Source organism: Oncorhynchus clarkii, chromosome 18 (assembly GCF_045791955.1).
Source record: "Oncorhynchus clarkii lewisi isolate Uvic-CL-2024 chromosome 18, UVic_Ocla_1.0, whole genome shotgun sequence".
Taxonomy (NCBI): domain Eukaryota; kingdom Metazoa; phylum Chordata; class Actinopteri; order Salmoniformes; family Salmonidae; genus Oncorhynchus; species Oncorhynchus clarkii.
In genome coordinates, this window is record NC_092164.1 from 31606748 (window position 1) to 31628234 (window position 21487).

The 21487-nt window shown below is 44.4% G+C and overlaps 1 protein-coding gene across 2 annotated transcripts in view; it reads left to right on the plus strand.

The window, feature by feature from the left end:
* Positions 1 to 21487, plus strand: part of LOC139373332 (RNA-binding motif, single-stranded-interacting protein 3-like) — a 397992-nt gene that overhangs the window by 228704 nt on the left and 147801 nt on the right. For both annotated transcript variants that reach the window (XM_071113733.1, XM_071113735.1), the window contains one exon: positions 5160 to 5251. In XM_071113733.1, coding sequence (XP_070969834.1) covers positions 5160 to 5251 — 92 coding nt within the window. The remainder of the gene's footprint in view (positions 1 to 5159; positions 5252 to 21487) is intronic.

The following is a 21487-nucleotide window of genomic DNA, read 5'->3' on the forward strand; positions in this document are numbered from 1 at the left end:
TCCCAGAGTGACTCTCGCGTAAAATACAGAGGTAGACATTATTCCAATCGGTCCTACTGAAAAACGAATTGTCCCGGTGGATATATTATCGAATAGATATTTAAAAAACACCTTGAGGATTGATTATAAACAACGTTTGCCATGTTTCTGTCGATATTATGGAGCTATATTTTTTCTGAGTTTTTCCGGGCGATTTCTCAGCCAAACGTGAAGAACAAATGGAGCTATTTCGCCTCCAAAAATAATATTTTTGGAAAAAAGGAACATTTGCTATCTAACTGGGAGTTTCGTGAGTGAAAACATCCGAAGCTCATTAAAGGTAAATGATTTAATTTGATTGCTTTTCTGATTTCCGTGACCAAGTTACCTGCTGCTAGCTGGACAAAATGCTATGCTAGGCTATCGATAAATTTACACAAATGCTTGTCTAGCTTTGGCTGTAAAGGATATTTTGAAAATCTGAGATGACAGGGTGATTCACAAAAGGCTAAGCTGTGTCTCAATATATTTCATTTGTGATTTTCATGAATAGGAATATTTTCTAGGAATATTTATGTCCGTTGCGTTATGCTAATTGCGGCATGGGTAGTCACTAGAGGTTTTAAAATATGATAAACGTGTTATCCCACATCGGAGACAAGCAGGAGAAATGCCCTTGAAATATTTTGAGTGCTAGAGAGCTCTTCTTTGTTTATGCCCATTCAGCATCGTTCACACCCTCTTAACCCATCTCTTTAAGAATTAACATGTGAAAGCATGGCCAACCATCAGCATGGTCAACCCCTCCTCTCAGCCAATCATGGCCAGCCAGAAAGGATCCTGTCTTTCTCCCTATATCAAATCAAATTGTATTTGTCACGCGCGCCGAATACAACAAGTGTAGACCTTACAGTGAAATGCTTACTTTTCAATAATGCAGTTTTAAGAAAAATAAGTGTTAAGTAAAAAATAGATAAGTAAAAAATAAAAGTAACTAATAATTAAAGAGCAGCAGTAAATTAACAATAGTAAGGCATTATACAGGGGGGTACCAGGACAGAGTCAATGTGTGGGGGCACCGGAGGTAATATGTACATGTAGGTAGAGTTAAAGTGACTATGCATAGATAATAAACAGAGAGTAGCCACAACGTACAATGGGGGGGGGATTAGCTGTTCAGGAGCCTTATTAAAGGACTTAATACAGTGAAATGGTTATTTGGCCCTACTGTGAAGTAAGAACAAACGTCATCTGCCCCCGTTGGACTGTCGTGTCACATTTTTGGAATACTGTCATTCTATGACACTATGTAAAGCAGCATGAATATTGTTTAGAGTGGCTGTATGTATATCCTCTATTACAGCATGCAAGTGCTCTCGATAATCATTAATGTGTGTAACCGCGGCAATTAACAATGTGCGCATCAGCTGCTCTGCCTCCTTGATGACTCACATGGATGTAAGCGATTACATGTAACTATTGTAATTCTGCCAACATGTGACTGAACCGTTATTCATGCTGATGGTATTATTGTAAAGTAGTATGCAATGCAAAACAGGATCATTAGAGCTAGCAGAATATGGAAATGGAAATACTGTATCAAAAAGGGAATATCAATTTAGGAGGGTGGGGGGGGCCCAAACGATCTAGACTATTATGCAGATAAAATATGCAAATTTCCCCCGATGTAATTAAGATTAACATAATTTGATAGCGAAATGCATGAATGATGCATGCATGATTGATACATTGATATGTGCATTGTAATAAGTCCTTTATCTGGTTTCAAGATATTGTAGCTATGTAGGTTAGCATTAGCGATCTAGCCTAAAGTGCATTGCGTTTCATAGGGGCCTTGGGCTCTAGCTGCGCTCTGCAGAGCGTCTAGGCTTCACCATCCTAACCGCCTATTCTGTCTTTATTTCGACAGCAGCAGTTAGACCAGGCCCAGGAAATGCGATAAGACAGTTCATGTTTCTCTTTATTCTGCTTACATTTGTTTCTGCTGTGGATGTGCTGTGTATCAGACGTGGCGCGTCTACTCCATCATGTCGAGCCGGCTCTTAGTGACAGGTATAGATTTTTTGTTTGCGTACCACCAGGATGTGTTTGCGACTTCAAAGCGATGCCTTCCTCCATTCCCTCACCATGGGTGTAATTCCAGACAACCATCATTAGAAATATTGTACTGCACCTCCTCCTACTTGCCTTATAACAACATGTGGAGTGCAGTTTGTGTGTGATATATATTTTTTTAAACGCTTGAATTGAGTGAAAGGTTGTCTGCTGACCCTGATGTATTCTCAGCATCTTAGAAGAGAGTGTTTTGTACTTTCCATATGACTCTCATGGCAGGCACACAGACACGCTTACACGTTGGCTCCCCAGTACAATACTGCCTGTGCTGTACCATGTTTGACACGCATACTGTAACTCCAGTCATTGACAACTTCCCTGTCTGTCATATTGAACTATCCTCTCCTTGTCCTGACCTACATTGTCCTCTCCTGACTCCTGCAACTGGGTTCAGTTGAACTCTCTGTGTCAGGAATTGTGTTTGGTATTCAGGGGTCTTTTGAGGTCGCACCGTAGTGCTGTGGCCTTTTGCCCTTGGTCTCTGCATGGAGCCGACCACAGTGACTTCCCAGTGCCTTACAGGTAATCCCTGCTCTGAGGAACCAGTACTCTCCTACCTCTGCTGAATGTAGGTCAACAGTCTGTTTCTCAAACCCCTTTCGTGTTCCTCTTCCACTGAACATTCCTTTTTATACTTCACCATTCACCTCTTCAATATTATATTTATGAGCTGGTTAACTGCGTCTCAGCTAGGTAGAACCATCCGATCTGTTTTGGCAATAGGATTTAATTCAACCTTATTTCACCTCCAACTCTTACAGTAGTGTTTCCTAATTAACATTTGTCAATTTTCCTTCATTTTACCTTCCTGTTGTTAATCAGAAGGGAGCTCAATTCCGTTCTACCACAGGTTATGATTTTGCCTTTATTTCACGCTCCTTTACCTCTATCGAATGCAGGAAACTCCACACACACGTCGGTGTGTTTGAGTGTGGGTGTGTTTCTGTGTGCTCGCCCATGTGTGTGTGTGTGAAACAGTGTGTAAAGCGGAGCCACACCAGCTCGGCCCGGCTCTCCCCATTATCCCCTTCTAATTACACTTTCCTTGTGAAACAGTGGACCAGAGGCCACCATTGACTGCTTTTAATCTGGAACCACATTTTAATTAACACCGATGCGACCCCGCCGCTGATACATCCCTGGGAATGTCGGGATCACAATAACTCATAAATCACCGCTGCAGATTCATTCTCGTCTTTTCACCACTGATGAATTTCCAGAGGGCGTGGGAGAGACGAGGGAACGAATGAAGGCTCTGGTACGATGCCGTCAACCTTTGAGAGGTTTGTTGCCGGACAGAGAATTAAGAGCACTGTGAAGTGAAATGGCTGTTGTTGGCTGTGTGAGGAGCGTGATGGCCAACGTCAGCCTCTTCAAATATCAAGGGGCTGAAGGGTTTTCCGTTTTGAGGGGGATTCCTTGGAATGTTGGTGAATACTTTATCTGTGCATTGTTGTGATTATTTTAGTTTTGTTGGAAAATGAGCTTAAAACATTTACTATAGAATACAGCTTTGTAAAATGTAGCCTAGGACTATAAAACACACTATATATTCAACATTGTATAATGTAGCCTAGGACTATAAAATACAGGTGTATATTCAGCATTGTATCCAACCCATTGGATACCAATGACATACCCAAATCTAACTGGCTGTAGCTCAGGACCTGAAGCAAGGATATGCATATTCTTGATACCATTTGAAAGGAAACACTTTGAAGTTTGTGGAAATGTGAAATTAATGTAGGAGAAAACAACACATTCGATCTGGTAAAAGATAATACAAAGAAAAAAAACATAATGTACCATCACCTTTGAAATGCAAGAGAAAGGCCATAATGTATTATTCCAGCCGAGGCACAATATAGATTTTGGCCACTATGGCAGCAGTGCATGTGCAAAGTTGTAGACTGATCCAATGAACCATTGCATAGCTCTTCAAAATGTTGTATCAAGACTGCCCAAATGTGCCTAATTGGTTTATTAATACATTTTCAAGTTCATAATTGTACACTCTCCTCAAACAATAGCATGGTGTTATTTCACTGGGGAAATAAATTGGGGAACATTTTCTAGCAGAAGATAAAATTTGAGCACAAATGCAATTCCCCAGTGAATTGGACAGTGCAGTAAGATTATCAAAAATGTAAACTTTCTGCCCATGTCAGATATGTCTATGTCCTGGGATTTTTGTTTGTTATTTAGAACCTCAAGCTAATCACGTTAGCCTACGTTAGCTCAACCGGGGTGGGGGGGCTAGGATTATAAAGTACGGGTGTATATTCAGCATAGCATTGTAGAATGTAGCCCACACTGAGTATACCAAATATTAGTCGGGACATGGACTCTACAAGGCGTCAAAAGCGCTCCACAGGGATGCTGGCCCATGTTGACTCCAATGCTTCCAACAGTTGTGTCAAATTGGCTGGATGTGCTTTGGGTTGTGGACCATTCTTGATATACACAGGTTCTGTTGAGCATGAAAAACCCATCAGCGTTGCAGTTCTTGACACAAACGATGCGCCTGGCACCTACTACCGTACCCCGTTCAAAGGTACTTACTTGTCTTGCCCGTTCAACCTCTGAATGGCACACATACATAATCCATGTCTCAATTGACTCACCGCTTAAAAATGTGTATTTAACCCGTCCCCCCTTCATCTACACTGATTGAAGTGGATTTCACCAATAACATCAATAAGGGATCATATCTTTCACCTGGATTCACCTGGTCAGTCTATGTCATGGAAAGAGCAGGTGTTCTTAATGTTTGGTGTACTCAGTATTGTATAATGTAGCCTAGGACTATAAAATACATTGGCTTGAGTTTGTTATGGCTAATTAGCATTCCTAAGCATCCCCATATGAACGTCAGAGCCGCTAACTATCAAGCCATGTAGTGCTCACAAGATATGAAAACTGGCAGCCTCTGTTGTCATATTACCCACCTATTACTGCTACAATTACCAAGCCCTGTCATTCTCTCTCTTCGTCTCACTCCACCTGAATTTTTCATCATTCTCTCCTTCTCTCTTTCTCTTCAGGATATGGCTTCGTGGACTTTGATAGCCCAGCTGCAGCACAAAAGGCGGTGTCGTCTCTCAAAGCCACCGGGGTGCAGGCTCAAATGGCTAAGGTAAGAACTGTTAGCACGTTAGCATCGTTGCTCAGTAGGCTAATATAAGACAGGCTCAAATGGCTAAGGTAAGAACTGTTAGCACCGTTGCTCTATAGGCTAATATAAGACAGGCTCAAATAGCTAAAGTAAGAACTGTTAGCACGTTAGCATCGTTGCTCAGTAGGCTATTATAAGACAGGCTCAAATAGCTAAAGTAAGAACTGTTAGCACGTTAGCATCGTTGCTCAGTAGGCTAATATAAGACAGGCTCAAATGGCTAAGGTGAGAACTGTTAGCACGTTAGCATCGTTGCTCAGTAGGCTAATATAAGATAGGCTCAAATAGCCAAGGTAAGGAGCTGTTAGAATGTTAGCGTCCTTCGATAACTTACACCCATTGCATACACTACAATATACAAATATTTAAAGTTGCATGGTCTTGGAGAGAATCCCCAGACCCCTATCCAGATACAGACCGTGGTGTGGTAATGTGTGTGAGATGGTGGGAGGCCACTCTAGCCTGCAGAAGGGGAGTTTAAATATGTTTTATGTTTCCAATGGCTCTGTCTCCCATCTCTTCCCTAACTACTACACAGTGTATGACGGGCAGGGCTGTGGCCATATACAGTTCAGCACCATTATGTGTGTTTGTGTGTGTGTGTGTGTGTGTGTGCGTGTGTGCGTGCGTGCGCGTCTGCGTGCGTGCGTACATGCTTTCTCCTGCTGCTGGTGCCCTGTGGTGGACACTGTGTCAATTAGACTGTGCTCTGGTTGTAGTGCGCATAGCCGCCTGTCAGGTGCTCTTTGATATGATTGTGTGAAAGTGGAAGCAGATGAGAGGAGCTGGAACATGAGAGACCCCAGTGAGCTCCACAGCTTGAGACAGTAAATACCATACCATAAGGCCAGCTAGCTAGAGGCTTAATTGAACATTTAAATCAGACTTTTCACTTGTTCTGATGCTGCTGGCATTGGTGCTGACTAGAACTGTGGTGAGGATGAGGAGGAAGATGAGAGAGATATTTCCATTTTTATTCACAATTCCAATAATGATGATGGTCAGGATGACGATGCCAGAAATTATGATGAAGATTATACCCCCGTTATTGTGGTGGAAAATAATGGGAGCAGCTAGGAGAGATGATATCCTGCTAGGTGCCCGAGTAAGCCATCTCTCAAATGCACAATTTACCCATTTCCTCTCTTCACAAAATGTCTGTCCTTCCTCTAATATTTATAAGAGGCCACACACAGAGAATAGAGATTAGGGTCTATGCTCTTTCCCAATTTAATTGAAAGCCTTTTCTTTGTATTGCTTTCTTTTGTCAATCAACATTCCCAGCTGACCTTTTAAACAGAGTTTTGTGGGTAGTGGGAGGGGGTTTCCCCCCACATGACTTTACTCCTGTCTTTTTATCCTACGTCTGAGAGACATTAAGGGGTCCTTTGCTTTTTATTGACTCTCTCTGTATCTCTGTCTACTCACTCGCTCTTCTACTTGCTCTCTATCTCTCGCTAGTTGTCTCTTTCCCACACAAACACATAGCCACATACACGCCTAAACACATTCCTGTCTACCATGTGTTCGCCTGCCATACATTCAACGAGCGCAATTTAGTCCCATCCATAATTAACGTTGCCTATCTGTAGCTGTGACTTTGAAACATCTACCGGTTCCCCCAGAGGCATCAAACAGGAACCCAGGTGAGCATCACCATCACATCCTGCAGGTGTAAATCACTGTGGCGACGGCTGCCACCCCGATGACTGAACACGGTCATGCTGGGGCTCGTTCTTATCATTCTCCCCTTCCCAAGGCTCCGTTTTGTCACGTGGATCTCCCGCGACAAAGTCATAAACGGAACTGCAAATCAGAGCCGGAGGCTTTGAGCTCATGAAATAAAACCGTCCGAGTAATCAAGCCCCTCCTTCTTTTCGCCGCAGTGCCATTAAAAGGCTTTTATTAAGGGGCCTTATTTTAAACACAGCTGCGAGGGAGGGAAGAGGAGAGAAGAGAAGGGAAGAGAAATGGTTCTGTATTTCCTCTTCCTCCTCCTTCCTTTGTCTGGATGTCCCCCTCGGAATTGGTAATACCAAGGAAACATTGGTCTCCTTTTATTTCCTCCTCCCCGGTGGCGACTGTGACAGCATGAGGGAGGATGAGAACCATAATGAAGGTACCTGACGGACACTTCCTTGTGGCTCCCTCGCTGTCAGTCACCAACAAAGAAGCAGCTTGGGCGAGAGTATGTGTGTGTGCGTGCGCCTGTGTGTTCATCAGTGGAGTGGGGTGGGGGAGGGAGGGGCCCTCACACCTTGCTGAAGACTTCATCCGCCGTGTCACTGTGTGCGGAACGCTTTTTCTCCCTGCGTGAAGACAGATGCTAAAAAGAGACACAGGGATAACAAGTAAACGGTCCGTGTCTCCCATCGCCGATGCAAACCTGTCAAAGAGCTCTCCTCCTCAACTCCCCGCAGGCTGCCATTTTCCCCTTGAGCCAATCACACTGAATTATGGGGTGAGAGCCCTCGATTGTGGTGTCAGTGTCGGAGAAGCAATTCCACCTGACAGCTGCTAGCTCTCAGACAACAACCCAGTCTTTATGCAAATCATCTCCCTACCTTTGTCGTTGTTTGTCTTATGGTTGCCGCAATGAAAACAAAGCTCTCCCTTTCTCTCTGTCTCTCTCTTTCTTTCCCTCGCCAAAGCTGCCTGAACCAGCCCAGATTAGCCACAGGATCCCCAACATCACACGGACACACTACACACTCCCTTGAATTCATATATATTTAGATTCACCCTGTATTCAACCTAAATTCACTGCCTGCAGAGCTAACATTGCCATGTTTATTCTCCAGTAATAGCAGAGGCCCAAAATGAGAGCCTATGGTTCATTTGGATGTGGAGGGTTATTAAGGTTGTTATTGACATGTAAAATTCAGGAACAGGTTTACCCTCTCTACCTCTGGGCTGTTTACCCTCCACTTGCCCTTCACTTCCTGTCCACATTAGAGTGAGGGGGGAAATACGCCAAAAACGCCATTAGAGCGCCTCCGTGAAATGAATCCCAAACGTTTAGGCAACGCTCAGCTCCGGCCCATCAGGCAGCCGTCTCTGTTCGCCATTCGGGCATTTAATGGCCCATGGAGTTGTTACGGTAATGTTTGGGCCTCGGTCAGGGCAAAAGCCCACTGCACGTAGAATAACGGAGATTGACGTTCCTATCTCTCAGGGGAAATTTCCTGTCAATATTGCATTTATATTCATACAAACAGCGAGGAAGCTCCCTGTGGGTGGTCTGGGCAGTCAGCGGTGGTATGATTTTCATTATTACCCTATTATCCTTTAAGGGTGACTTCTTTGACACAGTTCCTGCCCTGACGCCCCTTTACAGTTCAACGAGACGAAGGGTGACCTCTGGACTCCAATCAAACGGATGGCTGACGCCATTGTTGCTGTGGCTGAGAATTGCTGGGCTAGCTTAATATAGCTGCGCTGCACCTTAGGCTGAGGTCAACTTTGGCTTCTTTTCAGGCTGTGGGAATCTATTCAGAAAGAAAAGATAATTGGGGGGCTAGAGGATACCGGTGCAGACTCAGCAGCCGGGTTGTGTTATCCCAGTTCAGCAAGACATTGCGAGCTGTGTGAGAGCTGTGTTTTTCATAAAGCATATGGTGTCAGCCAGAAGGTAGTAATGATCAACACATTTCCAGGCTTAGTGTGGTTGCCATCGAGACCGGGGTTGTCGTAGAGATTATGGTGTTGCCTAGTACAGCCGTTTTCCAGGGCCTCCTCTCCAATATTTGTCTGGCTTTCTTTGAATACACCGTATAGATGTACAAACAACAGCATGTTTTGTGCATACTTCATGCCTCTGTCATGGTGTGTTGTCTTGTCTCCTTATCAACCCGTTCGTCCCCTAGTTGACAGTATGACAGTATCACTGAGCGCACAGGAGGTAAAGTCCCCCTAGGTTCCCCTACACATGTATATTCCTCTCTCTTTCTCTCTCCAAATGCATAATGCGCATGGACGCCGCATGCAGCGGCGCGTCGGCATCAACGCAGCTGAGCTGCAACACGCCTCTCGCCCTCCCTCCCCGTACTGATACTTTTGAAGGGCAAAGCCAGCGCGAGTGAGACGGACCATCTGACTAGCTCTCAGTCCCGCGCCCCACCATTGGCTCGCACCGTCTCGGCACTCTAATTACGCTTCAATCATCTGGAGGAGCGCGGCATGTGGTAAATTATTTCACCGAGCAGCGTGAAGACATGCAGAGAGAGAGAGAGAGAGAGACAGGGAGAAAGAGAAAAAGAGTGAGAGAGGGAGGGGGAGAGGGAGATCTGGCAGAGACAGTGTCACAACAGACAGCCGGCTGCATCCGGAGACAGGCCAGCATTAATGAACAAAGTTACAAACTTATCAGAGGGAGAGAGTGTCTGGTCTGCCACCCTCCCTCTAGGGGAGAGAGAGTCACAGCAACTTTTAATGGACATTGACACACATCGCCATCCCAATACTGTTAGCACAAAGCGACTTTGAACTGGTATGGGATTTCTGTTAGAGTGTCTGTCATTATACAATCCTGTCTGTAGTTTGAATGGCGCTCAATAGGCAATATGAACGCAGACAGTAACATTCCAATTAAGGTAGAAATTGGGGCTTTATTTGTGAATAGCTCTCTGTTTGGTTACCAAATTGCCTAGCAGTGGCCCTGAGCTCAAATGAGTCCATTTCAAATGAAGCGAAGGCCTTCAGTCTCAATACGCTCGATGCTGCCGTTGCTTCGCTTTGAAGCGAATATAAATAAATATAAATACGGCTTTTCAGACTCAATAATGGCCACAGTGTGCCGTTATTAGAGTCCCTTTGATGTGGCGACTGTGCCAAGTCGCTCCCTGTCTCCCTCAATTGATCTGCGTTCGTTAACAGGCCGAGGGAGAGCCTTTTCAAAGGACCCTGATTCCACCATCACAGATAGATAGATAGCCAGGTGAAGGAGCGCGTTGCACTAGTTTACCCATTTGGTCAGCGAAAGAACAGTTATGCCCAGAACATGTCTTACATTGAAGCCATGCAGGGCAAAGCTGGATAGTGTTGAAAATCTGTGTATTTTCGGCTATGACTTCATGGCGTTAGCAGTTCTACCTACAGTGTAGAGGCCTAATCTGTAGATTCCACGTCTATATCGTGGAACAGCAATGTACTTAGCAACATAAGTTGCTTATGTCTGACAAAATGGCTTACGACATGGGCTCTCTCTTTCCCTGATTACCTGTCATGCTATGTGAATGTGTTTCAGTGTGTACACACACAACACACACACACACACACACACACACACACACACACACACGCGTGTGTTTGTTTCTTTGGTGGAATATGTTGTGGGCTTGCAGTAGAGAGCTCTAAGCTCTCCCAGCCCTTCCTTCCTTCCGTGCGAACCACTGATTCAGCCACCCCATTTCAATTTGTCTTCATCAGTCATACCAATTAACTCTGGGATTAGATTCATCAATGCCAGCAATCTCCGGCCCTCCTCCCTACCCCTCCCTTGTCTCCCCTCTCTGCCATCATGCACGGCCCTGACGACACACATTATAGATTATGTTTAAATCTACGCTCCACTAACAGCTTGCTCATAGACAGTCTTATCACCGGAGGTTTCATGATCCCCAACCGACAGTCTTCTTAGTATTCTGTGTGGTTGGTGGACTTTGGCGTATCAACACAATTTTAAAGGAGAGGAGAGACTTCTTGACCATGCAGGGCAGACCAGCTCTTCTTTCTCTGTGTTGGTCTTGCCAATCCCCGTTGTCACACCTCTGAGAAACAACTCCAGTTTTGGATCCAAACCTCTCAGATGGTTGCTCTCTCTCTCTCTCTTATTTGTTCCTGGCCTGCTGTGGTGAGATTCTTTCTCTCTCCCTTGTCCAATCAGCTATCGGCCATGGCACAATCTCTCTCTCTCTCTTATTTGTTCCTGGCCTGCTATGGTGAGATTCTTTCTCTCTCTCTTCTCCCATCAGCTATCGGTCATGGCACAATCTCTCTCTCTCTCTCATTTGTTCCTGGCCTGCTGTGGTGAGATTCTTTCTCTCTCCCTTCTCCCATCAGCTATCGGCCATGGCACAATCTCTCTCTCTCTCTCTATGCTTGTTAATGCTTTGTAACTTAAGTTGATGCCTTGTATGTGAATCAGTTCATTTGACCAAGTAATTAAATACACTTCTACTTAGAATTCCATTCTCAGACATTTCTTCCTTGCCTATTACTGTACCTCAACCATAGTCTTCTGCATATTGCTATTTATATTATGGAATAGCAGTTAAAGATCATTCATTCAATGGGCTAATTACTTAGTCTGACTACGATTCGCATGTGAGGTATTTATATCATGTATGCTGTATATACACACGTCAAATATTACTGTCTACGACAGTATTTTCTTATCATGTCACTGTGGTGGACGCCCTCTATTCCGTCGTTTCCGCAACATTTAAAGGAGATGACCCCTTGACCATGTATTTTTCAGGGGTGATTTCTCTGCCATCATTTTCCTCTACCTATCATCCTTCACGAGGCATGAGAGGGCAATTTCCCCTGACAGCCTGGAAACTGAACTGTGAGTTTCCCCTCCGGCCGAACCAGCAGGAAAAGACCACGAGTGCCAACCTTAACCATGCAGTGAAGTAGGAGCTATATTAAATCTAAGGGACTTCGAATCACATTGAATGACGAGCCTGTCCCTGCCATTCTCCTGCCAATGAAACAGTTTATTTTCACGTTCACACACACAGGGCATATCCAATAAACGAAATAAGCCACATCATGCGATTTTGTTCATTGCACTATGCTATCATAATGTATGCATTTAGCCTGCGTACAATTAGATGGGGAGAATAAGATAGAATTTATGCGTGAAGGAACATTGCTAGGGGTAATTCATGCACATCTGTATGTAGGTTTGGCTTTCTAAACACACATTAATCCACCGCCTCACAACGGCCTTACTGTGTAACGCACACACAGTAGCGAACGAAAGCACCACCAGCAAGGCTATCTTTAATTCACTAGAAACTGTAACACGATTAAGGTACCCTCCCACCGTAGCAGAGTTACATATTCGGGGCTTAGAGCTCCAGTCTGTGTGAGTTTACATTTCTACCACACTAAGAAGGTCTTGCAACGTAATTAAGAGTTAGCGCTGCTGTACAGTCTGTTAGGATTTCGACTGGCCGCCGATGGTAACAAACAAATAGGGTCGATCGTGTTGTGTGCTTGGTCATTAACAACAGACTAATCACGCAGGAGCTTGGAGTGAGGCTCGCGGTCGGGTTTGTCTTTTCTCATCCCGTTTCTGGCTGTCGCTGGCTTGCTACTATGTCTGTCTCTGTCTGTCTGTCTGTCTGTCTGTCTGTCTGTCTGTCTGTCTGTCTGTTTCTTTTTGGCCATCTGTCCCCCCCACCATCACCATCACCATCTCTCTCTCTCTCTCTCTCTCTCTCTCTATCTCTATCTCTCTCGTTCTCTCTCTGCAGGCCCCTAATGAATTGTGCAGGCATGCCATGTTAAATTACACTGACAGTTTCCATTTCCAGTAACTTCAATCATATTGGTGAGGGGCTGTACTGTAGGAAGACTCTGAGACAGAGCAGCACAGAGCTTTGGCCATGTCAAAAGGCCCACGCATCAGCCAGGGCCTGCCTAGTGACTGTTGATGGATGGGGAACTGTGACACCCATGTCTCTTATTCAGACTAATGAGGGAGAGAGAACTGGGAAAGTAGTGGGCTCTGGCTCTCTGGCTTTGGCACTGCAGTTGTTTTCCCTCCATCTGAATGTCACTGTGTGTGGCGGTCTGTCTGTCCAATCTCTGATCTCTGAGTGGGGAGGTAAAAGGTCAACAACAACAAAAAAGAATAGAGAAATGAATGTCAAATTTGCATCTTCAGGATGGAATTAGCCTTCAAATTTTTGTCTCACTGGAGGGGGCGGAGGGGATAAGGAAAACGTGAGGGAGTCACTCTACTCTCTCAGGTCCCCCAAGTCAAGGTCGACCAAGAAACCAGACTCACCCAGGAGCTGCCCTTAATGACCTTCTGTCCCATTAGACGCACCTCGGCTGACTCCTTGTTATTGAACAGGGAAGGTTATGTGTCTCTGTGTGTGTGTGCCAGTGGAGGCTGCTGAGGGGAGGACGGCTCGTAATAATGGCTGGAACGGAGTAAATGGATTGGCATCAAACACATGGAAACCATTGGTTTTATACATTTGATACCGTCTCCTTAATTCCGTTCCAGCCACTACCACGAGCTCGTCCTCCCAGTTAAGGTCCCACCAACCAACCTCCTGTGGTGCTTATTAGCATGAGTGTGTACATACGTGTGTGTGTGTGATGAGGGGGGGGGGATTAGCACCCTCAGCGGGGTGATTCTTCCGCGCCACATTTCGCCGTCCGGGGTGATTTACATAACATACTGTACGTCAGCACATCCCCCGAGGCTGTTAACCTTGAGCCCTGTGTGGATCTGGATGGATGATGCATGTTTTGCTGTATGCGCTTGTGAAATCCTTGTGTATTTTCAACTTTTTTTTAAAACTTTTTTTTTGGGACATAGCCTTTGTGTTCATTTACATTTATTTGTTTCAATGAGATGGTGACAACAACAAAAAAATCCATTCACATGACATAAAATCTGCGATATGTGTGCTGTGTCTGCTGTTCTCATGTGTTCTCTCCGTCTCTGCATTGTGTCAATATTTGGTCGTCTGCAGAGCTGTTGTGCGTCGCCTGTTGTATGTCTCATTAGCTTCTAGCTTCCTGTACTAAGTGTTCTCCTCCTATATCGTGTTTATTGCGTCTGTTCGGTCTGTGTGCTATTTTTGTGTTGCGTCTGTGCTGTGCCACTGTTAACACGGCATTGTCTTTGTACTTTTGCAATGTTCTCTTAGTGTTATCTCTTTGTTGTCCGTGTGCAAACGAGGCAATGGCTTTGTGTTGCAACATCTACTACAATCTTAATGCTATGTTCATTTTATCTTTGAGTTAGAATTGTCTTTACAGTAGCTGTAGTGTTATCCTCTCCTCAGGGTTGTCTTCATATTTTGTCTTTGTAGTTTTGATGTTGTCATTATATCGTTTCGTAGTTGTGTGTGATTCCTCCAGTGTTTCTGTGTTGCGTGTTTGTCACGATCATCCGTGTTTTTGTGTTTACACAGGCTGCATGTCTGTGTTGTCCCTGTGTTGTTATGTTTGGTGCAGAGCAGACCTGATTGAAACCAGATGGCTAGTCTTTGGGCGTCTGGCAACTGAAGAAGTGATAAAGAAAACGGTAGACAAGACAAGAGAGAAAACCAGACAGGCCATCAACTACAGGGAATGAGAGAGTGGGAGAGGGAGAGAGACAAAGATAGAGAGACAGATGTATGCACAAGGAGCATCCTCTCTGGCTTTCTCTGTCTGCTGGGATGTGACGTTCATATAGATGCCTCCCGCGATAACTGATGGAAGAACATGCTAACTTTCAAATGTATTACGAAGTTATCTGTCAAAAAGTATCACGTCTTTAGATTCCATGTTGTGTAATCTGACGCTAAACCGTTAATTATTTCAGGCTGTTTGTGCCTCGTACAGCGGTTAATCCTCTTTTTCTTCCTAGCCAGTCTGAGAGCAATGTTTACATCTGCTTTTCAAATAATATACATTTACTTAACATGATATTCAAACAGGAAATCCTAAGGCCTTGACATTGCTTCTGCTAGTTCGTTGTGCGAGCAAATCAGTTTGCAAGATTGAGTATGAATTGTACAGTGCATTCGCCAAACGGCCTTGTTAAGACCCATCAGAGGAAGTTCAGGGTACTTTTGTGTTTCGCAAGTACTGGATAGCCTGGGCCTGTTGAAGGTGTGCTTCTCCAGGACTGTTAGAAAAGAAGAAAGATTCAAGGAGCAGTCTTCCAAGCCAATCCAGGGATGTTTCCTGACTGACGTTCCCTAGAAGAAAGATTCAAGGAGCAGTCTTCCAAGCCAATCCAGGGATGTTTCCTGACCGACGTTCCCCAGAAGAAAGATTCAAGGAGCGGTCTTCCAAGCCAATCCAGGGATGTTTCCTGACCGACGTTCCCCAGAAGAAAGATTCAAGGAGCGGTCTTCCAAGCCAATCCAGAGATGTTTCCTGACCGACGTTCCCCAGAAGAAAGATTCAAGGAGCGGTGTTCCAAGCCAATCCAGGGATGTTTCCTGACCGACGTTCCCCAGAAGAAAGATTCAAGGAGCAGTCTTCCAAGCCAATCCAGGGATGTTGCCTGACCGACGTTCCCTAGAAGAAAGATTCAAGGAGCGGTCTTCCATGCCAATCCAGGGATGTTTCCTGACCGACGTTCCCTAGAAGAAAGATTCAAGGAGCGGTCTTCCAAGCCAATCCAGGGATGTTTCCTGACCGACGTTCCCTAGAAGAAAGATTCAAGGAGCGGTCTTCCAAGCCAATCCAGGGATGTTGCCTGACCGACGTTCCCTAGAAGAAAGATTCAAGGAGCGGTGTTCCAAGCCAATCCAGGGATGTTGCCTGACCGACGTTCCCTAGAAGAAAGATTCAAGGAGCGGTCTTCCAAGCCAATCCAGGGATGTTTCCTGACCGACGTTCCCTAGAAGAAAGATTTGGAACAGACAGCAGGTTGGGAGCCGTTGCCACCTTGAATAACAATCACTCCCTTTCCACCCTTTGAGCCAGGTTGAGTAAGAATTCAGGGATGCTGCACACAGAGCTCATCTTCTTCATGATGAACACCCCTTCACTACATCACATTATTCTCCATCTGGCCTGGCTCTGCTTGGCTCTACAGGTGCAGCGGGACGGTTCTCCAAGCTGTAATCTTGTTTGATATTCTCCATGACGATAGGCATAAAGTATTCCCTAACAAGCTTTCGCTAAGAGCAAGAACATGGATGATTACAAAAGCAGCGGCAATTGAATGAAAAGGGAACAACTGGAGATGCCGTATGCAAAACTTGGCTTTGTGAGAAATTGCATCTGGATCTGAGCCCTTTTCCTGATAGTGGTTCATCGATCTCCATGGAAACGGTCACACCCTCTCCGATAGCTAGCTGACGGCAAAGTGTTGCCTTGAAGGGGGGGGGTGGAGCGAAATAGAGAGGGTGGAGTCTGAGAGAACCAGGGGAAGTATAAATGTGCCTCCAATCGAATTATTGGCCAATCAAGTCATAACGTGAGTAATTCAAGGCCTACATCAATGGGGATAATCTCATTGGCTGTGCATTAGGGGCTGAGAGGATGGGGTGGGCGAGGAGGGGGTGGCGTTCTTAGTGGATGCGCTCAGTGGGGGGTCTCAAAGGAAGAGGTTCCTTTGATAGGAGTGGAGAGATATTTTTAACTTTGGATGAGGAAGGGTGGATGGGGGATGGGGGTATAAATAATGCCTCGATCTCTGCCTTTGGCGTATCGCTGTAAGACACAGGGTGCAGTAGAATGGTTGATTACGCCCTTGTTGCCATCTGCTCAATTGGTCAATGACAACATTTCTCATGTGTCCAATTACGAAAGAGGATTAGGATCTGTTTGTGTGCTGTCTGGTGGCCCCTGGTCAATTCTGACTCATCCGAGGTACACAGGACATTTTGTCTGTACATAATGGTGTTTTAGTTATGTAGTACTTCAATATACTTCATATTTGCCTTGGTATTACTGCATTTTGCTTTTCTTTTACGGTTGGCTCTCAAATGTTGTCTTTTAATCACAATAGTTCAACATTGTGACCCGGCTGAGCAGATCTTTAGCTCTGTCCACATTGTCAATAACCTATGGGGATCGCTGTAATATACAATGTCACGCATTGTATACATTCCGTGTAGCATTTCCCAGCTGTGAGGTAGTTAACCAGGAGGGTTTACACCTGGGAAATCACAATGGACACACTACTACAACATGCCTGGCGTTTGAGCGTTAGTGGTTCAAACAAAGATTCCCTCTCCAAAGTGAATGTTGGTTTCCGGAGGTTGACACTGGCGTGGAGCGCTAATCAGGCTCCGTTTCAGGGCTTTGGAGAGGGTGGCCCTCCCAGAGAAAAGCCTTGACAGTTTTTCATGCGATTTTGCACGTGCAGGGCTCCTGAACCAGCTCCCCTTGCTCCGCCTCGTGCCCGGGGATCCGCATAGTAGAAACAGCTGCCAGGGGAGCAGCTTGTCCATGGGAGGGAGGGGGAAAAGGGAGAGAGGGTAATCACTTTTGGGAAAATACTGCCTCGCCGCACCCTGCCAAGACTGTGTTTGTGTTGTGGCTTTTCTACTGGAAGCCCATTGCTTTGGCTCTCTGGCTTCTCTGGCTCTGTTGGTGCTAGCACCCCCTCTCTCCAGGGTTAATACAACAATGAGGCTTTTTAGTTGAAAAAGCGGCTCAAGGGTCGTAAATGGATAAAAACAGTGGGCGAGAAGAATGATATTGGTGGGCTGTCGTTTATGGCCGTTGTGAGGGCATATGTTAGGGATGTGAGAGGCTGAAAAGAGTTCTGTTAAAGTGTAATATTATGAAATCACGATTGGCTAGGGGAGTAACTTTTTTTTCCCCTGTGGTATGACCAATACATTTGATCTTTCCCCCATTCCCTGAACCAGATCCACCCCAACTGACTAACTACAGCCTGTGTCACGATCACACAGCTCTGCCTTTGGAACGTGCCCATTATGTTGAGCTATTTTAAAATGCACATACATGTACAGTAGCCAAGACATAATTATGCATAAACTTGCTTGAGTGGAACTGACAGGTTCAGCAGTGTACTGGTTAACATCTTATAAATACCTGCTTCTCTACAACATATAGCTCCGGGTAATAGCGAAAATAACCCTTTCCCGACACAAGATTAAAGCCTCATCAGTGAGTCTTTATTTTGGTTTCACTCTGTAGACATAGTTTTCCCCCCCACACATGCAGACAAAACGGAAACCTTTGAAACCGTACACCATTTCTATTGAATAGCGCCTCATTGTTTGCCAGCCTCTTATCATCTCCCGTCTATTTAGCTTCAAATCTCTATGAACCAGTGTCAGTCATGTGAGACTGGAGTAGTTATGGCTAGCCGGGGGGGGGAGAGAAGTAAATGAGTGTGAAAGAGGAAGAGAGGGAGCAGTGAGAGGTGCAGGAGCTAGCGGAGGAGGAGAAAGGAAGGAGCTGTACATGTTTGGCGGAGGTATCCAGTGCCTTCAGAAAGTATTCATACCCTTGACTTATTCCATTCCAAATGGATTAAATCAACAACAACAAAAATCACCCATCTACACAAAATACCACCTATTATGACAAAGTGATAACATGTTTTTAGAAATATTTGAAAAAAGGTATTGAAAATTAAATACAAAAATATCTAATTTACATGAGTATTCACACCCCGGAATCAATACGTTAGAATTTACCTTTTAGAGTTAGAGTCTTTCTGGGTACTTCTTTAAAAGCTTTGCACACCTGGATTGTACAACATTCTTCAAGCTCTGTCAAGTAGTATTTCGCTACACCCACAATAAAACGTACATGTGGCAAATAAAATTGGATTTGATTTTCATGTCTTGCCATTTTCAAGACGATTTAAGTCAAAACTGTAATTAGGCCACTCCGGAACATTCAATGTTGGCTTGGTAAGCAACTCCAGTGTATATTTGGCTTTGTGGAGTAACTACAATGTTGTGATCCATCCTCAATTTTCTCCTATCAATCAAATTTTAAATTAATCAAATGTATTCATAAAGCCCTTTTTTACATCATCCAATGTCACAAAGTGCTATACAGAAACCCAGCCTATCACAGCCATTAAACTCTGTAAAGTCACCATTGGCCTCATGGTGAATTCCCTGAGCAGTTTCCTTCCTCTCCGGCAACTGAGTTAGGAAGAACTCCTGTATCTTTGTAGTGACTGGTTGTTTTGATACACCATCCAAAGTGTACTGAATAACTTCACCATGTCCAAAGAGATATTCATTGTCTGCTTCTTTTTTATTTAAAAAAATCATGTTAAACACTATTATTGCACACAGAGTGAGTCCATGCAACTTATTATGTGACTTGTTAAACACATTTTTACTCCTGAATTTGTTTAGGTTTGCCATAAAGGTGTTAAGACATTTATTTTCATTTGTTATTCATTTGTAAACATTTCTAAAAACATAATTCCACTTTGACATTATGGGGTATTGTGTGTAGGCCAGTGACACAACATTTCAATGTGATCCATTTCAAATTCAGGCTGCAACACAACAAAATGTGGTAAATGTTAAGGGTTGTGAACACTTTCTGAAGGCACTGTACAAGTGCCCATCAGCCTGTAATGACTGTGTGTTGGAGACCGTTCAGACACTCTAGAACTGCAGGGGAACAGCTTTCACTTCTCCTGACACACACAATATAGACAGAGGGATGAGTCAGAAGCTCCGCCGGCTACTGTCCCCCCTCCTTCTCTCATCCTCTGTCCCTCTCAATTTCCCTCTTCTTCTCTCCTTTCCTCTTCTTAGCCTGCTCTACAAAAGGTATTTTTAATACGTAAGGGCCCTAATCGCCATCGCAGCTGTATCTGTCCCTCCTACCGTCTGGCTCTGTGCTTTGTGTTCTCTCTCTCCTCTCTTCCTCTCTCTTCCTGTCTTTTCCTGTCTTCTGTACTGCAAGATCCTACAGAGAAGCCATTATTTTAGACCTGTCCTCAGGTGTTTCTCTCTCTCTCTGTCTCTTGCTCTCTCGCTCTCTCTCTCCATTCATGATTTATGCCTTGCTGGACACTAAACACCTCATATGATTGCAGTGTGTAGGAATGAGATTGAGTAGGCCTCTGTTACATGGTAAACACATTCAATGGGTCAATTGTATTTGAATAAGCACAGTTGGCTACTTCTTTAAACATTTTAAAAACACCATGAATTGTTAAAGCATGTCAATGTGCTCTGGAATCGCTGCACACATACGCATTAGAGAAATGTGTGACGGGCACTTACAGTTGACGTTTACATACACCTTAGCCAAATACATTTAAACTCCGTTTTTCAATATTCCTTTCTTAGGTCAGTTAGGATCACCACTTTATTTTAAGAATGTGAAATGTCAGAATAATAGTAGAGAGAATGATTTATTTCAGCTTTTATTTCTTTAATTACATTCCCAGTGGGTCAGAAGTTTACATACATTCATACATAATTAGTATTTGGTAGCATTGCCTTTAAATTGTTTAACTTGGGGCAAACGTTTTGGGTAGCCTTCCATAGATGAACATGGTACCTTCATGCATTTGCATTTGCATTGCTCCCAAGGATGAATCAGACTTGTGGAGGTCTACAATTAGGTCTTGGCTAATTTCTTTTGATTTTCCCATGATGTCAAGCAAAGAGGCACTGAGTTTGAAGGTAGGCCTTGAAATACATCCACAGGTACACCTCCGATTGACTCAAATGATGTCAATTAGCCTATCAGAAGCTTCTAAAGTCATGACATCATTTTCTGGAATTTTCCAAGCTGTTTAAAGGCCCAGTCAACTTAGTGTATGTAAACTTCTGACCCACTGGAATTGTAATACAGTGAATTATAAGTGAAATAATCTGTCTGTAAACAATTGTAGAAAAATTACTTGTGTCATGCACAAAGTAAATGTCCTAACCGACTTGTCAAAACTATAGTCTGTTAACAAGACATTTGTGGAGTGGTTGTTAAACGAGTTTGAATGACTCCAACCTAAGTGTATGTTAACCTCCGAACTAACTGTACCTCTGTAGACATTGTCGTGTTGTATGTCCTGGGCCCGTATCCACAAAGCCTCTCAGATTGGTGTGCTGATCTGGGATCAGTTTAGCCTTTTAGATCAAAATGGATAAGATTATATGGACAGATCCTAGATCAGCACTCAGAACAGAGAGCTTCACACCTTCTACCAAAGTGTCTGCACAGACGTCAGTAGACTAGTAAGCGGCAATCAATTGCACAGCAATCTCTCCCACGGTCCCCTAATAGTTTCCCTCTCACCCTCCATCAGAAACATATGAGGCGGAGTCTCCTCTCCACCGCAGTAATGGATGCAAATGGAGACGTGCTTTGGGGAAACTGGCTGACATTTATGCGTCTGATTAGAGCGCGAAGCCCAACACTTTGTAACTGATTGAGGCTACGGGTGGCTCACCTCTCTATCTCCCTCTCTCTCTCTCCCTCCTCATATAGCCTCTCAGAATCAATGCACCTCTCTCTCTCTCCCTCCCCATATAGCCTCTCAGA